The sequence below is a fragment of the Monocercomonoides exilis genome (assembly GCF_001643675.1).
Source record: "Monocercomonoides exilis strain PA203 chromosome Unknown scaffold15-1837935, whole genome shotgun sequence".
NCBI classification, from domain to species: domain Eukaryota; phylum Preaxostyla; order Oxymonadida; family Polymastigidae; genus Monocercomonoides; species Monocercomonoides exilis.
The window spans coordinates 1,582,012-1,596,603 of record NW_027150560.1 but is presented as its reverse complement, the minus strand read 5'-3'; the positions used below and the strand labels follow the sequence as shown (position 1 = coordinate 1,596,603).

Genomic DNA, 14,592 nt, shown 5'->3' with positions numbered 1-14,592 from the left:
TGCAAGAGAATAAAAACCATTTTTTTACGATGAAAAAGAAAACGGCAGTTATAATTAAATATTAATTGACCGAATTTTTCTTCATTATCCCCACAAAAAAAAAAAAAAAAATAGACATTTTTGGCTATCATAAAATGAAATAGCTATTTCAATTTTCGAATTTCGAAGTTTTGACAAAATTATTATTTTTAAACAGCAGATGGAAGCAAATCATATTTTCTTTGTTAAATAATTTCAATAGAATAGAGAATAAATGTTTTTCAACTTCCAAACACGATTAACTTTTATAAACCTAAGCTTTTTGTCGAATATTCACATTATTTGGATAAAAATAAAAAAATATATAATCAGATCATAGTATTTCAACTGTTTTTAATAATGACATCAGAGAATGAATACTTACAACGGCCAGAAATATCAGAATCCATGACTCAAATAATAAATACCGGATTACTTGATTTTAAAGGTCAATTGGGAACATATTTCAAAGATTTAAGATTAAATGAAGATATTCCTGATGAAATGCAAGAAACGGTTAATAGTTTATTAATTTGCAGAGTGATATATTTTATTTTTTTGAAATGATATTGCATGTAATTTGAAGGTTGAAGGCATTGAAGCTGAATCTGAAGGAACACTTCAACGCTATGCTGATTATCTTCTCGGATGTTTCAACGTTATACGCGAAAAAGCACTTGAACATGAATCGGATATTGCATCTGACAATGTTGTTGTAATGAATTTGAAGCTTAGATTGCATGTGTGAAACTGTTTCAATTGTTGATTAAATGTTTATTGTACATTTTAGCAAGCAAATGAAGAGAAATTTAGATCAAATCAACAAATGGATATTTTAAAAGGACAGCTTGAACGAAGGGAAAAACTTCTTGGAGAGCAGCGAGCAATGTTTTACAAACAATTGCTTATTATGAAAGAGCAAGTGTGAAGCTTTTTTCTTCATTTTTTCAAAGAAATTTATGTATTGTTCAAAGCTATATCAAAAATCTCGAATTGGAGAGGCATATCAAGCAGATCCAACAGATGTCTTTCAACCTGAAGCGTGGATTGATGGAATAAATCAGACTAATGAAATTGAAAGTGAAGAAATGCAAAAGAAAAAAATAAAAGAGATGCAAGACAAAATGATGGCAAAATGGAATGATGAAAAAAAGAAATTAGAAGCGCAGATTAAGGTTTTTCGAACTTTTCGATCCATTTTTTCGTTTATGGTTTTCTGATTAACAATGTTTCAAATGTCAATCATAAACCAACAAAATTTGTGAAGCTTCTTGAAAGAGATCGGCAATCTCGCCTCGCGGAGCAGGACAGAAAGCATCGCGATGAACTGGCTCGTTTGACAGAGCAGCTGGAGCGCCTGAGCGAAGAGCGGGATAGCCAAGTGCAAGCGATGATGACGCAGCATCAGAAAGAGCTGGAAGCAATCAAGACTCAGCTGGCAGGGGTTGAAGAGAAGATGCGAAAGGAGAAGGAAGAGGCGATAACAGACGCAATGAACGAGTTCCACATGCGGCTGGAAAAGGAGACGCGGGAGCTGCGAGAAGAAGCAGCAGCGCTGAAGAAGAAAGCGAGCGATCTTGTTTTGGAAGGGGAGGAGCTGAAGCGGCGCATCGAGGCGATGAAAAAGGAGATGGGGGCGCTGGAGGTGGCGCAGGCAGCGCGGCAGCAGGAAATCAAGGACCTGCGGCGCGAGAAGGAGGAGCTGAAGGAGGAGGTGCTGCAGACAAAGGCTCAGGATTCGCTGAAGAACTCGCAGATTGCTGAGCTGACGGCGCGGCTGGAGTCGGCGGAAAGAGAGAAAGAAGGCGAAATCCAGCGGAACAAGGAACACATCAAAGACCTCGAGGAGAAGATCACGATGTCTGAACAGCGGATGAAGAAGGTGAATGACGAGCTGAGCACAACAAGAGAGAAGATAAAGAACAAAGAACTGGAAATACTTGCTGTGCAGCACGAGTTGAACCAGAAGCTTGGCGAAAAAGCACGCGAAATTGAGGATCTGAAGATGGAGCTGAACAACCTGTCGCTTCAGAACCGAACGGCGATGATCAGACAGCAGGAAGATGCGGAGAAGAAGTGGAAGGCGAAGGAGACAGAGCTTCTGATGAAGCTGCAGCGGTTTGAGACGCGGGAGGAGTATCTGAAGTCGCAGGAGGAAGAGCTGGAACGTCTGAAAGCGTTGGAGATGGCTGGGAAGCTGGAGAACGGAAAGGTGTCTGCATCCAAAATGGATGGGCTGACGAGCATCGCACAGGCGGTGACGAAGGAAAAGCAGCTGAAGCAGCAGCGCTCGCAGAACAATTGGGAGCTGCTTGTGATGGGGCTGCTCAACCAGCAGAAGAGAGAGAGGAGAACAGAAGTGATCAAAGAATGGGAGTCAGGTGGCTTCGAAGGAGAAAACGATGATGAGGATGAGTACGGAAATGGAAGCGGAAATAACGGCGCAAGACAGCAAAGCCAAAACGGAAACTCAAATGAGGAGAATGGGAATGGTGTTGATGGTGATAATGACCATGACCATGATCGTGACCATGATCGTGATCGTGATCGTGATGGTGAAGGGGAAGGTGATGACGACTTTGCGGGAACAGGAGATGTGAGATCGCGAAGCTTCCGCTTTGGAGGAGATGAGGAGGCGCAGAGCGGTCAGCCTGCGGACTCAGATGGAGAACTGTATGGGGATGACAGGGGGAATGCAAGCGACGAGGAAAGAGAGGATATCAACAAGCAGGACGAAAAACGCATTTCTAAGCTGAATGCACAGCAAGAGAGCAAAAAGTGCAGGAGGCGCCGGAGGAGGTTCTCTGGCTTTTTGAGTCGTGTTGAGCGTCAGGAAAAGGAGAGAGAGAAGCAGCTGAGGGATCTGCGAGCGCTGATTGAAGAAGAAAGGCGACGAAACTTGGAGAAGGTGCTGGATGCTGCTTGTCTTTTGGTTGACTCAGAGTCGTTCTCGCTTTCAGGCAACGGGATACATAGCGGAGGTGCTTCAGACAGCGAAGGAGGGTCAGAAACACTGAGAGAATATGACTCGCCATTCAAGACACATCCGCTTGGTTCTGGTGGCCATATTGGTGTAGTTGACATAGGCACAAACAGAGAATACAGCGCAGGAGATTGGAGAAGAAGGGACATAGACAGAGAAAGAGGAGGATTCACAATGAATGGAGGAGAAACCGAGCGGCAGCGTGCGAGCTATCGTGTTGGAGGCACCGATGGTGTTGTGGAAGGGCTGGATGTGGCTGTCACCACACACGACCCAACACAGCGCCGATCGTCACCGATGCGTCTGTCGTCGGCGGGTGTGGCGAGGCGGATGCGCAACAGCGAGTCAGACATCGACTCTTACCTGAGTCGGTCGCTGATGCTTCCGCCATCTGCCACTTCCAATCAAATCCCGCTGATGAACTTGTCATCTACTTACTCTTCGAGCGTGACCTCAGCATCGTCATCTTCACAGTACATACCGGCTATCATTGCTCCTTCGTCTTCTGCTTCTTCGTCTTCGTCTGGTGTTGTGATGTCGTCGCCGTTTGTGCCCCATTCTTCAGGGGCTGTGACTGACAGATATTCTGCACAGGGCTCTCGCCCAACACCCAGATCGATGCTGCAGCAAAGCCGCGACGGAAAACGTGGCAGAGCAAGAGATATGTCAGATCCATTGCTATCAACACTCACTCACTCCACTTCGTTCTCTTCGCCTTCTTCAACGTTCTCTTCGACTTCGAATTCTTCTTCTTCTTCTGCGTCTGCTTCTTCGAAAGCGATGGATGCCACAAGAAAGATGACGACGCCGCCACCTGCTGTGGGAGCAGCATTCGCTTCGGCTTCTCTGGGCGATAACGAGAATGGCAGAGAAGCAGCAGGCACGATGGGAAACGCGTCTTTTTCCAAAAAGGCACCAGAAATTCCAACTCTTCCTCTCTCTGCAGCAGCTGTGATGGAGTCTGCAAACAGCAGTGCCCCAACATACTCTTCAAGGTTGATCGATTTGACTGGTGATCTTTCGCTGCCGACGACTCCCAAACAGGGAGGAGAGAAGAACCGGAGGGCTCCGCTTGCTCAGCGAGAAACAGACAGAGATTTTGCGGCATCTTTGTTTTCAAGAAATTGTTTGACTTATTATTTTTATTTATTAAATCATTTATTTTTGCAATATATATATTTCAAATAAATTGCTTTGTTTTTTTCTTTTTCACATTTTCTGACATTAATCTTTTGTCTTTCTGAAATCATTTGCGTAGCTGCTGCTGAATCAAGTCGAAGCAGAGAGAGCAAAGCATCGTCGGGGCATCCAGCGCTTCAAAGCAGACAGCTCCCGTCATTTGAAGGTATTGTGTCCGGCGCTCCTTCGTCGTCGACAGTTATTTCTGATCAAGACACTTATTACTCAGAAGCAAAGCCGGTGAAGCACGGGAGGTATTATGCCTCCAACATCTTCCATTCTCCAGGGCGGCCTGCACGGAAGCAGTCTACGCCGGCTGCTGCCTCTGCTTCAGCTGGCTCCTCCACATCATCCGCGAGCACTTCACCTTTCGCAGCTGCATCCTCCAACTCCTTGGCCTCCTCTTCCACTTCTCCTGCTGCTGCGAATGGTACGACATTCACAGCCTTACGAACTTCCACTTTTCTTCCTCCTTTGTCTCCGACTCCTGAATCTTCGGAAAATCAATTAAACACTCCTTCATATCACTCTTCATCCACAGATAGAGACACTTCCGTCTCTCAGAGAACACGCAGCGAGCCAAGGTTTCTATCTCATAGCAGAGCCCAGATGGTTTCAGAAAAGACATGAGCAATAATTTTGTTTTTTTAAGTCATTGATTATCTCATATTTTGTTTTTTTGAATTAGCTGAAGCTTAAGATTTCGATTTTTTGAAAATCACTCATAATGTTAATTTGATTGATTTGAAGCATTTCAAAGAATATTTCCAATTGTTTTATGAAATTTATTTTTTAACAAATAGTTTTTATTTATGATAGAAATTGTATCAATAAAAATAAATAATAAAAATTAAAAATAAAAAGAACAAGAAAAAGAAAAAGAAAAAGAAAAAGAAAAAGGTAAAAGGTAAAAGGTAAAAGGTAAAAGGAAGAAGGAAAAAAATAACAAAATGATAAAAGGAAATTTCAATCCAGAAAGTTTATCGAATAAATGAAAATGCAAAGTTAAATGTGTTCATGCAATTGTAATTTTGTTACAAAATTTTAAATTGTTTTATCAATTTCCATCATATAAAACATTGCAAGATAACAACAAATGAATTTTGACAATTGCATAATGATTCTTTAATGTTATAAGCAAGCTGACTTCCAAGGAAATTAAAAAAAGAATTTAAAAAAAAAAGATGAGAATCAACTCACTAAAATAATAATTATTATAATAATAATTGAAACTTCTAAAATATTGCAATTGTTAGTTTTTTTAAAAAAGATATCCCTTATTTTCTGTATTATTTCAATTTTGACAGTTTATCTCTGAAATAAATGGTATTTGACTTTTCTGTGGATCTTATTCTGCCCCACCCCGATATTTTCCCAGATGCATCTTGCTCTGCAGAAATATGCATTATAACATCTTGTCCAAATCTTGAGCGAGCATAGAACAAAGCTGATGTATATGCGCTTTTTCCGCTCAATGGATTTCCATATGGCAAAAGCTGCATGTTGCATGTTTCTGCGACTTCTGTTAGCAATGCAGGGAAGTTTCTGATTTTATAAATAATAAAACGTAATAAAATAAATTGAATTACAGAATGATATAAAAATGAAATCAAAGAATAATATTAAAGCAGAATAGCAATAAATAAATAAAATTGATAAATTAATAAAAAGATAAAAAGATAAGGTTACAATTCTTAAACACATTGCACATTTAAATTAGCATACGTCATTACAGTCTTGATTGGAATTTTCGTCTCCCACATAAACAACGACCACAGCTCTCTCAGTTCGCCAATAGTTGGTGGATGCAAAACAGGCCCTGCTGTAAACAAGCTTTCGAAAGAGATCTTCTGCAGCATCACAAACTGTTCTGCTCCTTCCTCTCTGCGAAGCGAGCGGGAATAGATGGCTGAGGATGCGCCAGCTGCTGAGGGCAACGGCATGTGGAACGATAGGAACGGCTGCACAGACCCAAGATCCTCAGGAGATATCTGGAATGTGACTGACTGCTTCACTGGCTCTGGGGACGCAGTGAGTGAAAACGTGACAGAAGCATCCGACGTGCTAATTCCGCTGCTCATCACAAACTCCAACCCCACATCCCGAAGAGGCAGCCCTGTCCGGTTCACAAACGTGAACTCGACCGTCACAGCGAAATGAAGCACATTCAACTGTGCTTCAATGAATATCGGATCAGAAAGACCAGACAGCTGAATGATTGGCCGCAGGTTGCCAGCGCCAGTTTGTGGAGAAGAGAAAGATGTGCCTGCAGAAGAAGCAGATGAAGCAGATGAAGAGGAAGAGGAAGAGGAATCGATTAAGTTGAAAGCCTTCAATTCGTTGTCATCCATATCAATGGCAGCAGATATATCATCGTCGTTCTCAAACATCCACCCGTTCATCCCGCTCTTCATCACAGAATCTTCCTCATCGTTCTCTTCAATCTCTTCGTCGCTTTCGTCATCGCGTGGTAGTCTCAGCTGTCTGAAGCGCATACGCTCTGCAACCTGCACTGGATGCACTGCCTTCACCATCGAATGCGCCAACGATCGCTTTCTTCCAATCAAAGATGAGAAGAATTCGTCAATGCTCTCATCATCATCATCATCTTCTTCTTCTTTCTCTTCCTCTTCCAATCCTTTTGTGGCTGATGCACCTTTCACGTTCTCTTCTTTATCGCTCCGCAATCCTCCTTCAGCAGACTCTCTCTGGAGCATCACAACCGACGCTGCTGCTGATCCCTTTGGTAGAAACTGCGCCACCGACGCGCTTCCTGCTTTCCTTTCGCCTCCGTTCCCAACCTCACTCGTCGACGGGCGAGACACTTCAGACGCCGCTGTGATTTCCTTCGCACGCAGCGTAAACGCTTCGTGTGGTGCTGCCAGCCACATCCGCTCCGCTGCTGCCAGTACTTCATTCGACACACGGTCTGCATTCTCCACATCACTCTCTGTTTCCATCGGCTGGAGTAGCTGTGCAACACACAAGGAAATACGCTCAAAGTCGTCTGCAGTCAGAAGTGGTGTGGCTGAAGAAAAGGAAGAAACACCATCGATTGAATGAGAAGAGTTTTGGCGATGCACAAATGGATCGACTTCATCCATCTTCTGTTTGGGAATCTCGTTGGATGCATGATGCAAAATAGCCAAGATCACAGCAAGAGCGTTGCGTCGTGCCTTGTACACTGGATTTTCCTCTCCGTCTTCATCCTCTCCCTCACCTTTTTCTTCATTCGCTCCTTTCAATCCATCATCTGTCTTATCACCTTCAGTTCCATTCTCATCGTCCTCTTCTTCGTCTTCGTCTTCTCTTTTCATCTTCGGCAGCCTTTCTCCGCGTGCATATGCAGCTGCAGCCGCTACTGCCAGTTTTGTGAGTGTCGCGCAGAGAGCAGAGCCCAAAAACACATCTCCGTCTGTGATGATCGATCGGATGGTCCTTTCCTTCTCCTTGTTCAGCAGACTCGCCAAAACAGCATCAGTCGAGCTGGTCGAGGCATACGTCCCATCCTCGAGCACACGCACAGTCGATGTCATCTGCGAGGTGCGAGACTGTGTATCCCGCAGACTTGCTCTGTCGCGCATGGACTCTCTGTCTGATGACATTGAGCTCATACCCATTCGAAATGATGACGACGACACGGAAGAATAGGAAGATTGCGATGAAGACAGGGAAGAGTATGACATTGTGGTGGATGAAGAAATTGCAAATCCACCGCTTGATGCACTGGAGATGGAAGAGTATGGAGACGGTGAGGAAGCTGAAGAGAGTGAGCCATACATCGACGATGCACTTGGCGTTGAAATGGCATCGGCAGAAGATGGCGGAGCCTGTCCCAAGTTCTGCGACTCGCCCGGTGAGCGCTGTGTTGAGAGAGGCAGCGGGGACATCATCTCAAGCGCAGCATTGATGACATTTGTGGTGAATGAGAGAGAAGAAGAATAATGTCCAATCATCCACAGCGCTGTGTGCAAGACGCGTGTGTGCTGGCAGTGCTCCACATGCGGCAGAAGGAGCTCGAGAACGGTCTCTCTGTTGTTCGGGTTCATCTCCAGCAGCTCACGGACAATGCTGATGGCATTCACCGCACACGAAATTGCTGGATCTTCCACAAACTCCAACAGCGCCTCGCTCAAATCAACCATCTCAGTCGGCACCAGAAGCACACAGCTCCGCAGACACGTGATCAGAAGAAGCCTGCCTGTCACTTGCGCTTCTTCCTCTTCCTTTTCCAGTGCTTTCGAAGAATTGCTTCCGGATATACCTTTTCCACTGCCATCAGAATCGGATGAATTTTTGCCTTTCTGCTGCTCCCTCAGCTTCTTCGTCACATCCAATTTTTTCGCCTCTTCCAGCATCTTTTTCGCTTCCTTGTGGAGAAGCGGGAGAAGTTCACCCGCATTCGTCGGTGTCAGCAGCTCCAAAACAAGCCTCGTTCGCTTGTTCCTCATGATGATGCCCTGATTGTCTGAGGAAAACAGAAGCGAAAGAGGAAGCGTGGTGGTCAGAAGCTTGCGATGCTGTTTTTTCATCCAAATCAGCCGATCGAGCGCAACAAGCTTCACGTTGTTGTCATTCTAACAAATATAATATGATTTTAGCGCAAGTGCCATTTAACTTATGACCCGATAAATTATTAAAAGTTACACACCACAGTTGAATAAAGCTTCACAAGGCATTCAATAACCGCCTGAATGACTTTCTGTTGCGAAGAAATAAGAAGCATTGTTCTTGCACACTCATACTTTACAGCATTTGATGCACTGTTAATTAATCTTTGCACAAATAACAGCCATTGAGGTTTTTCTTCTGGTTTTTCCTCGCATCTCTTTCGAATCATTTGCACAAGCAAAAGCTGAACAGTGGGATGGAATTTTGTGACTTCTTTCTCTCTCCCAGATAAGTATGACAAAATTAAATTGTCATGTGTTCGGAAGAGCATCACAAGACAATTTCTTTGTGTCAATGTATCTCTCTCAACAAGCAAGAGCTGATAAATAATCTCTGGTGCATTAGGGATCAGATCTGGATGAGATTCGTACATTGACTGAATGCAGATGACGACATTTCTGCGAACATAAGGATGTTTGTGCTGAACTTGTTGAATGATTGAAGGGAAAAGCTGCTTCAAGATATCTTCATCATTAACTTTTGAAAGAAATCTTAATGTGGCTCCGATAAGATATTCATTGGCAGAGTCAAGATTTTTCATCAAAGAATTGCTAAATTGTAACAATTGATTTGAAATTTCATTTTTGTAGTGAATGTTGAAAATTCAGAAATTAGAACAAGTACATACCATGCCAAAATAAACATTGAACGCCTCTCTGGATCGCATTTTTCTGTTCCAAGACCGGTAACCTCGAAATATAAAAGAAGATGTCGTTTCAAATTGTTGTCAGGCACGTCAACGCAAGTCTTGATGACTTGCATGAGCATTTTTTGTGACGTAGACTTCTCTTCTGTTTGGTACAAGTTAATCAGACTTCTAATTGCTTGGATTTTGTTCTCTGGTTTTTTGCTCTCAAGCCTTCAAAATAAAGAAATTTTTCATTCATAAACTCAAAGATTGTTAAAAACAAACATCGCTTGAATGGATTCGGCACTATCAATCTGCAGATAATTCGACCTTCCTGTGTCCAGGTACGACAGCACAGTCTGTAGGATTTGTTCCGTCATATTGAAAATTAGATCAATACCATAATTTAATACAAATCTCCCATTCATAATAAGATTTTTTAATGAAAAAAGAAATATCCACAGTATATGTGATATATATTAAAAATCAATAAATATCCCACAACAGATAATGGAATCTTTAATGATATATCACAGAATAAATACAACACTCAAAATTTTCCGAAAATTAAATAAATAACAGTGATGATGTGATTCAATGAATGAACAAAATACTACGTGATTTCAAATATCTCATCAAACTTTCCGTTTTGTGTGACGTGGAAGAACAGGAGTAGAAAGAGGGGCGAGTGGCGCAGAACAATCTTTAGAAGGATGATCAGAAGAGGAGGAAGAAGAGGAAGAGGAAGAGGAAGAAGAAGAAGAAGAAGTAGAAGAAGAAGAAGAAGAAGGAGAAGGAGAAGGAGAAGGAGAAGAAGAAGAAGAAGAAGAAGAAGAAGAAGAAGAAGAAGAAGAAGAAGAAGAAGAAGAAGAAGAAGAAGAAGAAGAGACACATCCAGTTGAAGAGGTTGTATTTGTGTCAAAATTTTGTGAGTTGAATGAAGAATGCTTGTGAAGTGCCTTTGAAGAAGATGACGATGATGAGGAAGAGGAGGAAGAAGAATAAAAAGGGAAAGAAGAAGAAGAAGAAGAAGAAGAGCTGTTTTCATTTGTTTTTACTGAGATGTGTTCAGAAGTGTTTGTGATGACATCAGAAGAGGAGCTTTCGACGTCTTCGAAAGCCAAATTAGCCAAAGAGGAAGAGGTGGAAGGAAGGTTGGAATGAAGAGGAAGAGAAGGAGATGAAGGAGAAGGAGAAGAGGAAGAAGAAGAGGAAGAAGAAGATGATGATGATGATGAAGGAGCATTTTGTTGCAAACATTGTTTTTGAGTATCAATTTCGTTTTTTTCGTTTTTTTCGTTTTTTTCTTTCTTTTCTTTTCTCTTTTTATTTTCCTGCTTGATTTTGTGTGAATCTTTTCTTTGTATGTTTTCTGGTGTTGATTTCTTCTTTAAAAGAAGAGAAGAAAGAGGAAGTGCGTCTGAATGTGAAGTGAGTGAGACGTGATGATGTTGGATTGATGCAGGAGAAGGGATAAAGGGGGAAAAGGAGGAAGAGGAGGAAGAGGAAGAAGAGGAAGAGGAAGAAGAAGAAGACGGGGAAGAGGAAGAAGAGGAAGAAGAGGAAGAAGAAGAAGAAGAAAACGAAGCAAATCTTTGAGTGATGTGTGTTCCGACGGGTGTGGAAAGAGAAGAGCGAAAGTCTTGTGGAGGAGAAGGAGAAAAAGAAGAGGAAGAAGAAAAAGAAGAGGAAGAGGAAGGGAGAAGAAGAGGTAGTCTATTTGATCTTGGGTCAGTGTGGAAGAAGAAAGGAGAAGGAGAAGGAGAAGAGGAGGAAGGGTAAATAACGGGGGAGGCAGAGGAAGGGTAGAAATACACAGAAGAAGAATCAGAGGAAGAAGAAGAGGAAGAAGAGGAAGAGGAAGAAGAAGGGGAAGGGGAAGGAGAAACAGTCCAGACAGGTTTTCTTCGAGGAAGAGGGGTTGACGAGTGGACGAGGAGGGGGAAATATCTTCTGCCGATGTTGTTCAGCTGAGGAGAAGCAGCAGCCGAAGAAGGCAGACGCTGCAGCGGTTGCTTGACAAGAGGAGGAGTTCGATACAGCTTGGAAGAAGAAGAGGAGGAGGAAGAAGAGGAAGAGGAAGAAGAAGAAGAAGAAGAGGCAGACGAGCGAGAAGGAGAGCGGAAGTGTTCTGAACGCTGGTTGATTGGAGTGGAGTGGAGAAAGGAGTCGCTGGGAAGAGAAGTCTGAAGGAGGAGAAGCGAATTCGGGGGAGAAGAAGAAGGAAGGGGCAACAAGGTGCTGGTTTTGTTGGTGTTGTCGGTTTTGTTGTTTTCATTGTTTGTGTTTATGTTGCCATCAGACATCGCCATCTGCACTTCATTCTTCCCTTTTCCCTGTGTATATGACTCCTTTCCCTTCACAAACAGCCCCACTCTTCTGCTTCTTCCGCTTCCGCTTCCACTTCCACTTCCGCTGATGCTGCTTCTGCTGCTTTCTGTGAGAAGAGCAGGAGGAATGGGAGAAAACTGAAAGGCAGTGAAAGGGATGGCTGATGAGTGTGTTGGGGTGGACAGAGCACGTGGATGCATCTTCGGAGAAACAGAAGATTTGAGCGGAGATTCAACAAGACGGCTGCTGGCAGAGGAGGAAGAGGAGGATGAAGAAGAGGATGAAGAAGAGGAAGAAGAAGAGGAAGAAGAGGAAGAAGAAGGGGGAGAATCATCAGAGAGAGGAGGGAAGCTTAAGACGTTTGCAGTTTCCGCGCGATAAGGAGAGGAGAATGAAGGCTTGTTTAAAAAGTCGGAGGTGGGTGATGTGATTGGTGCTTGTGGAGAAGAAGAGGAAGAGGAGGAAGAGGAAGAAGAAGAAGAAGAAGAAGAAGATGGTGATGGAGATGAAAAAGAAGGAGATGAGGAAGAAGATGAAGATGAAGATGAAGATGAAGAGAATGGTGAAAACGGCTTCGCTTCATTCTCAGAAAGAGGCAGCTGCTGTTGCAGCTGAGCAAAGCAGTCTTCGAAAGGCGAGCTGAAAGCAGAGCTGATCGGATTGTCGAAAGGAGAGGATTCGAATGGCTTTTGTGACAAACGCACTTCTTCTGAAGTCAAATGAGCAGGTTTGCTTTCTGCTTCTTCGACGTTGCTGTTTTGAAGCTCCAAATCGTTTTGTTCTGCTTCTCTTTCTCTTTCTCTTTCTTCTTCTCTTTCTTCGTCTTCGTCTTCCTCCTCTGAGTCTTCGTCGTTTACAGTGACAGTATCAGTGATAGAGCATTCATCGTCTTCTTCTCCTTCACTCCCTTCTTCATCTTCTTCTCCTTCTTCTTCTTCTTCCACTTCTTCTGTGTCACTTTCTCCTTCTGACTCACTTTCTCTGTCTGATTCTGCCCTCATAATCTCCTCTTCTTCGCCTTTGTAGTTCAAAAACGACCCGCCCTGCAGCGTCTCCCTCCTTCCTCTTCCATTTCCTTCTCTTCCCCCTTCTCTTCTTTCTCTTCCTTCTCCTCCTCCTCCTTCCTCTTCCACTTCATCAATCACCTCAACTGCAGTCGATAGCGCGTCTGATGAGGCAAACACAGACTGCATCATGTTTCCTGCCATGCCCTCGTTCGAAAAGCCCTGCGAAAACTGTGCTGAGAGGAAAGGCGAGCCACGCGGCAGCAGAATCTCCTCTCCTTCTCCCACTCCCATTCCAACTCCCATTCCAGCTCCTAATCCTAACTCTAATCCTAATCCTAATCCTTCTTCTCCCTCTATTCCTTCGCCTTCTCTTTCTTCCTCTGCTTCTGCTGTTGCCATTCCCCGTACCATCGGCGGAAGATACAGAGGATGGCCCTCGATGCATTCAGCCATCCCATCCAAGTCTTGTTGCTCTATCACTTCTCTCACACACGCTGGTGGAACAAAACCGTGTTTGGATAGCTTGGGGTGAGCGTATTTTTTTTTTTTGATAGGATATTCAATTTGACAGAAGAATAATGAATTGAATTTTATGGAAAAAGAAAAATGTGTGACAAAAAAAAAAAGATTTTAAAATGGAAAAGCAGTAAAAATAGCAATCAAAAAAATAATTATATTTTTGGGTTTAGTTTTGTAGCATACTGAAGTTAAATCATTGTGAACCAATTGAAATGCTTCTTCAGCAGTGTTAGATTCTACCAAGTGCTGATTCATTTCAATCAGAATTCGTTGTTGTTCTTCGCAATTTCGAATATCTCTCTTGTGCATATGTTCGTGAAAAGTCTCCAGGAATGAAGGAATCTGAAATATTTGGAATGAAATGTTTTGTAATAATTATTGGGTAGAATAAATAATTTTAAATAACAATAAGCAAAAAAAAGATCCACAAACCACATGTGGAACAAGAGAAGTGAATGGAGGGAAAGAGTCTGGATTTGTATTCTGGATAATGCTCTGCAATATTTGAGGTAAAATTGTCTGAGATGCAGGATCATTCTAAAATCAATTTTTGTCAAAGAAGAAATTTTTTGAAAAAACGAATGAAGTATATTTCTTTGCAAACCCACAGTTTTTCTGACATATCTGTTTGTGCTGTTGTTAAATCTGCTAATGTTATGTGCTAAATTTTGTGAAAAAAAAGACATAATGTTCATAATTGACAAATTTGCATTTTAATGAATTCATACTCTAAAAGATCCTTCTACATCGATGGATTCTTGTTCTATCCCTTCTAGAGATAAAGTCTACATGTAGAAGATATTTTGATAAATGTGAATTGCAAGTTAAACGTTAAAATATATTCAAAGTTAAAATACCTCTAACAGTTTGACTGTCTTTTTTTGCTCATAATAAAATTCTGTTGGATTTTTTGCCTTGGTGGTATGTGAAATAATTATAGTAAAATTATGTTTGTAGATTTCACAAAAAACAAAATAAAAATATAAATTCAAGAAATAATTCCAAAACAAAATATCAAGAAAAATCCACACTAAAAGACGTGCAATTTCATCTTTCATCGCATTTTGAAATTCTTGCATCTAGCTAAGAAACTAACTCTCTTGAAAAGAGAGAAGTTTTATTCAACTTTCAAATAATATCGTATAAAGGTTATAAATTTAGAAAATAAATCTGCAAAATTAATTAATATTTTCAAGAAAAACCAAAAATGAGCACAAAAGAAATAAAATGACACCTTAGAATTTGAAATAACCATA

The 14,592-nt window shown here is 42.2% G+C and overlaps 3 protein-coding genes across 3 annotated transcripts; 1 reads left to right on the top strand and 2 right to left on the bottom strand.

The window, feature by feature from the left end:
• Positions 1-349: 349 nt before the first annotated feature.
• MONOS_5353 (uncharacterized protein) lies at positions 350-4,989 on the top strand. Its single transcript, XM_067875492.1, has 6 exons — positions 350-534; positions 605-760; positions 809-940; positions 993-1,193; positions 1,286-4,127; positions 4,260-4,989. Exons 1-6 carry the CDS (start codon positions 379-381, stop codon positions 4,808-4,810), a joined length of 4,038 nt encoding a protein of 1,345 aa, XP_067730129.1. The 5' UTR covers positions 350-378; the 3' UTR covers positions 4,811-4,989.
• On the bottom strand, positions 4,962-9,859 carry MONOS_16840 (Coatomer subunit beta (CopB); the record flags this gene model as incomplete). Its single annotated transcript, XM_067869709.1, has 5 exons — positions 4,962-5,725; positions 5,906-8,757; positions 8,832-9,402; positions 9,480-9,710; positions 9,765-9,859. 5 exons carry the CDS (start codon positions 9,857-9,859, stop codon positions 5,470-5,472), a joined length of 4,005 nt encoding a protein of 1,334 aa, XP_067730128.1. The 3' UTR covers positions 4,962-5,469.
• Positions 9,860-9,886: 27 nt separating this feature from the next.
• On the bottom strand, positions 9,887-14,415 carry MONOS_5352 (uncharacterized protein; the record flags this gene model as incomplete). The annotated part of the gene is made up of 7 exons (XM_067875491.1): positions 9,887-13,339; positions 13,520-13,678; positions 13,769-13,873; positions 13,941-13,997; positions 14,065-14,121; positions 14,194-14,250; positions 14,368-14,415. 7 exons carry the CDS (start codon positions 14,413-14,415, stop codon positions 10,115-10,117), a joined length of 3,708 nt encoding a protein of 1,235 aa, XP_067730127.1. The 3' UTR covers positions 9,887-10,114.
• Positions 14,416-14,592: the final 177 nt, after the last annotated feature.

Bases quoted from the DNA above. Each gene is read 5' to 3' on its own strand.
- MONOS_5353 (XM_067875492.1), top strand. From the start codon at position 379: ATGACATCAGAGAATGAATACTTACAACGGCCAGAAATATCAGAATCC. The intron at 941-992 runs GTGTGAAGCTTT...TATTGTTCAAAG, and splicing joins TGCTTATTATGAAAGAGCAA to CTATATCAAAAATCTCGAAT. The intron at 1,194-1,285 runs GTTTTTCGAACT...AAATTTGTGAAG, and splicing joins AATTAGAAGCGCAGATTAAG to CTTCTTGAAAGAGATCGGCA.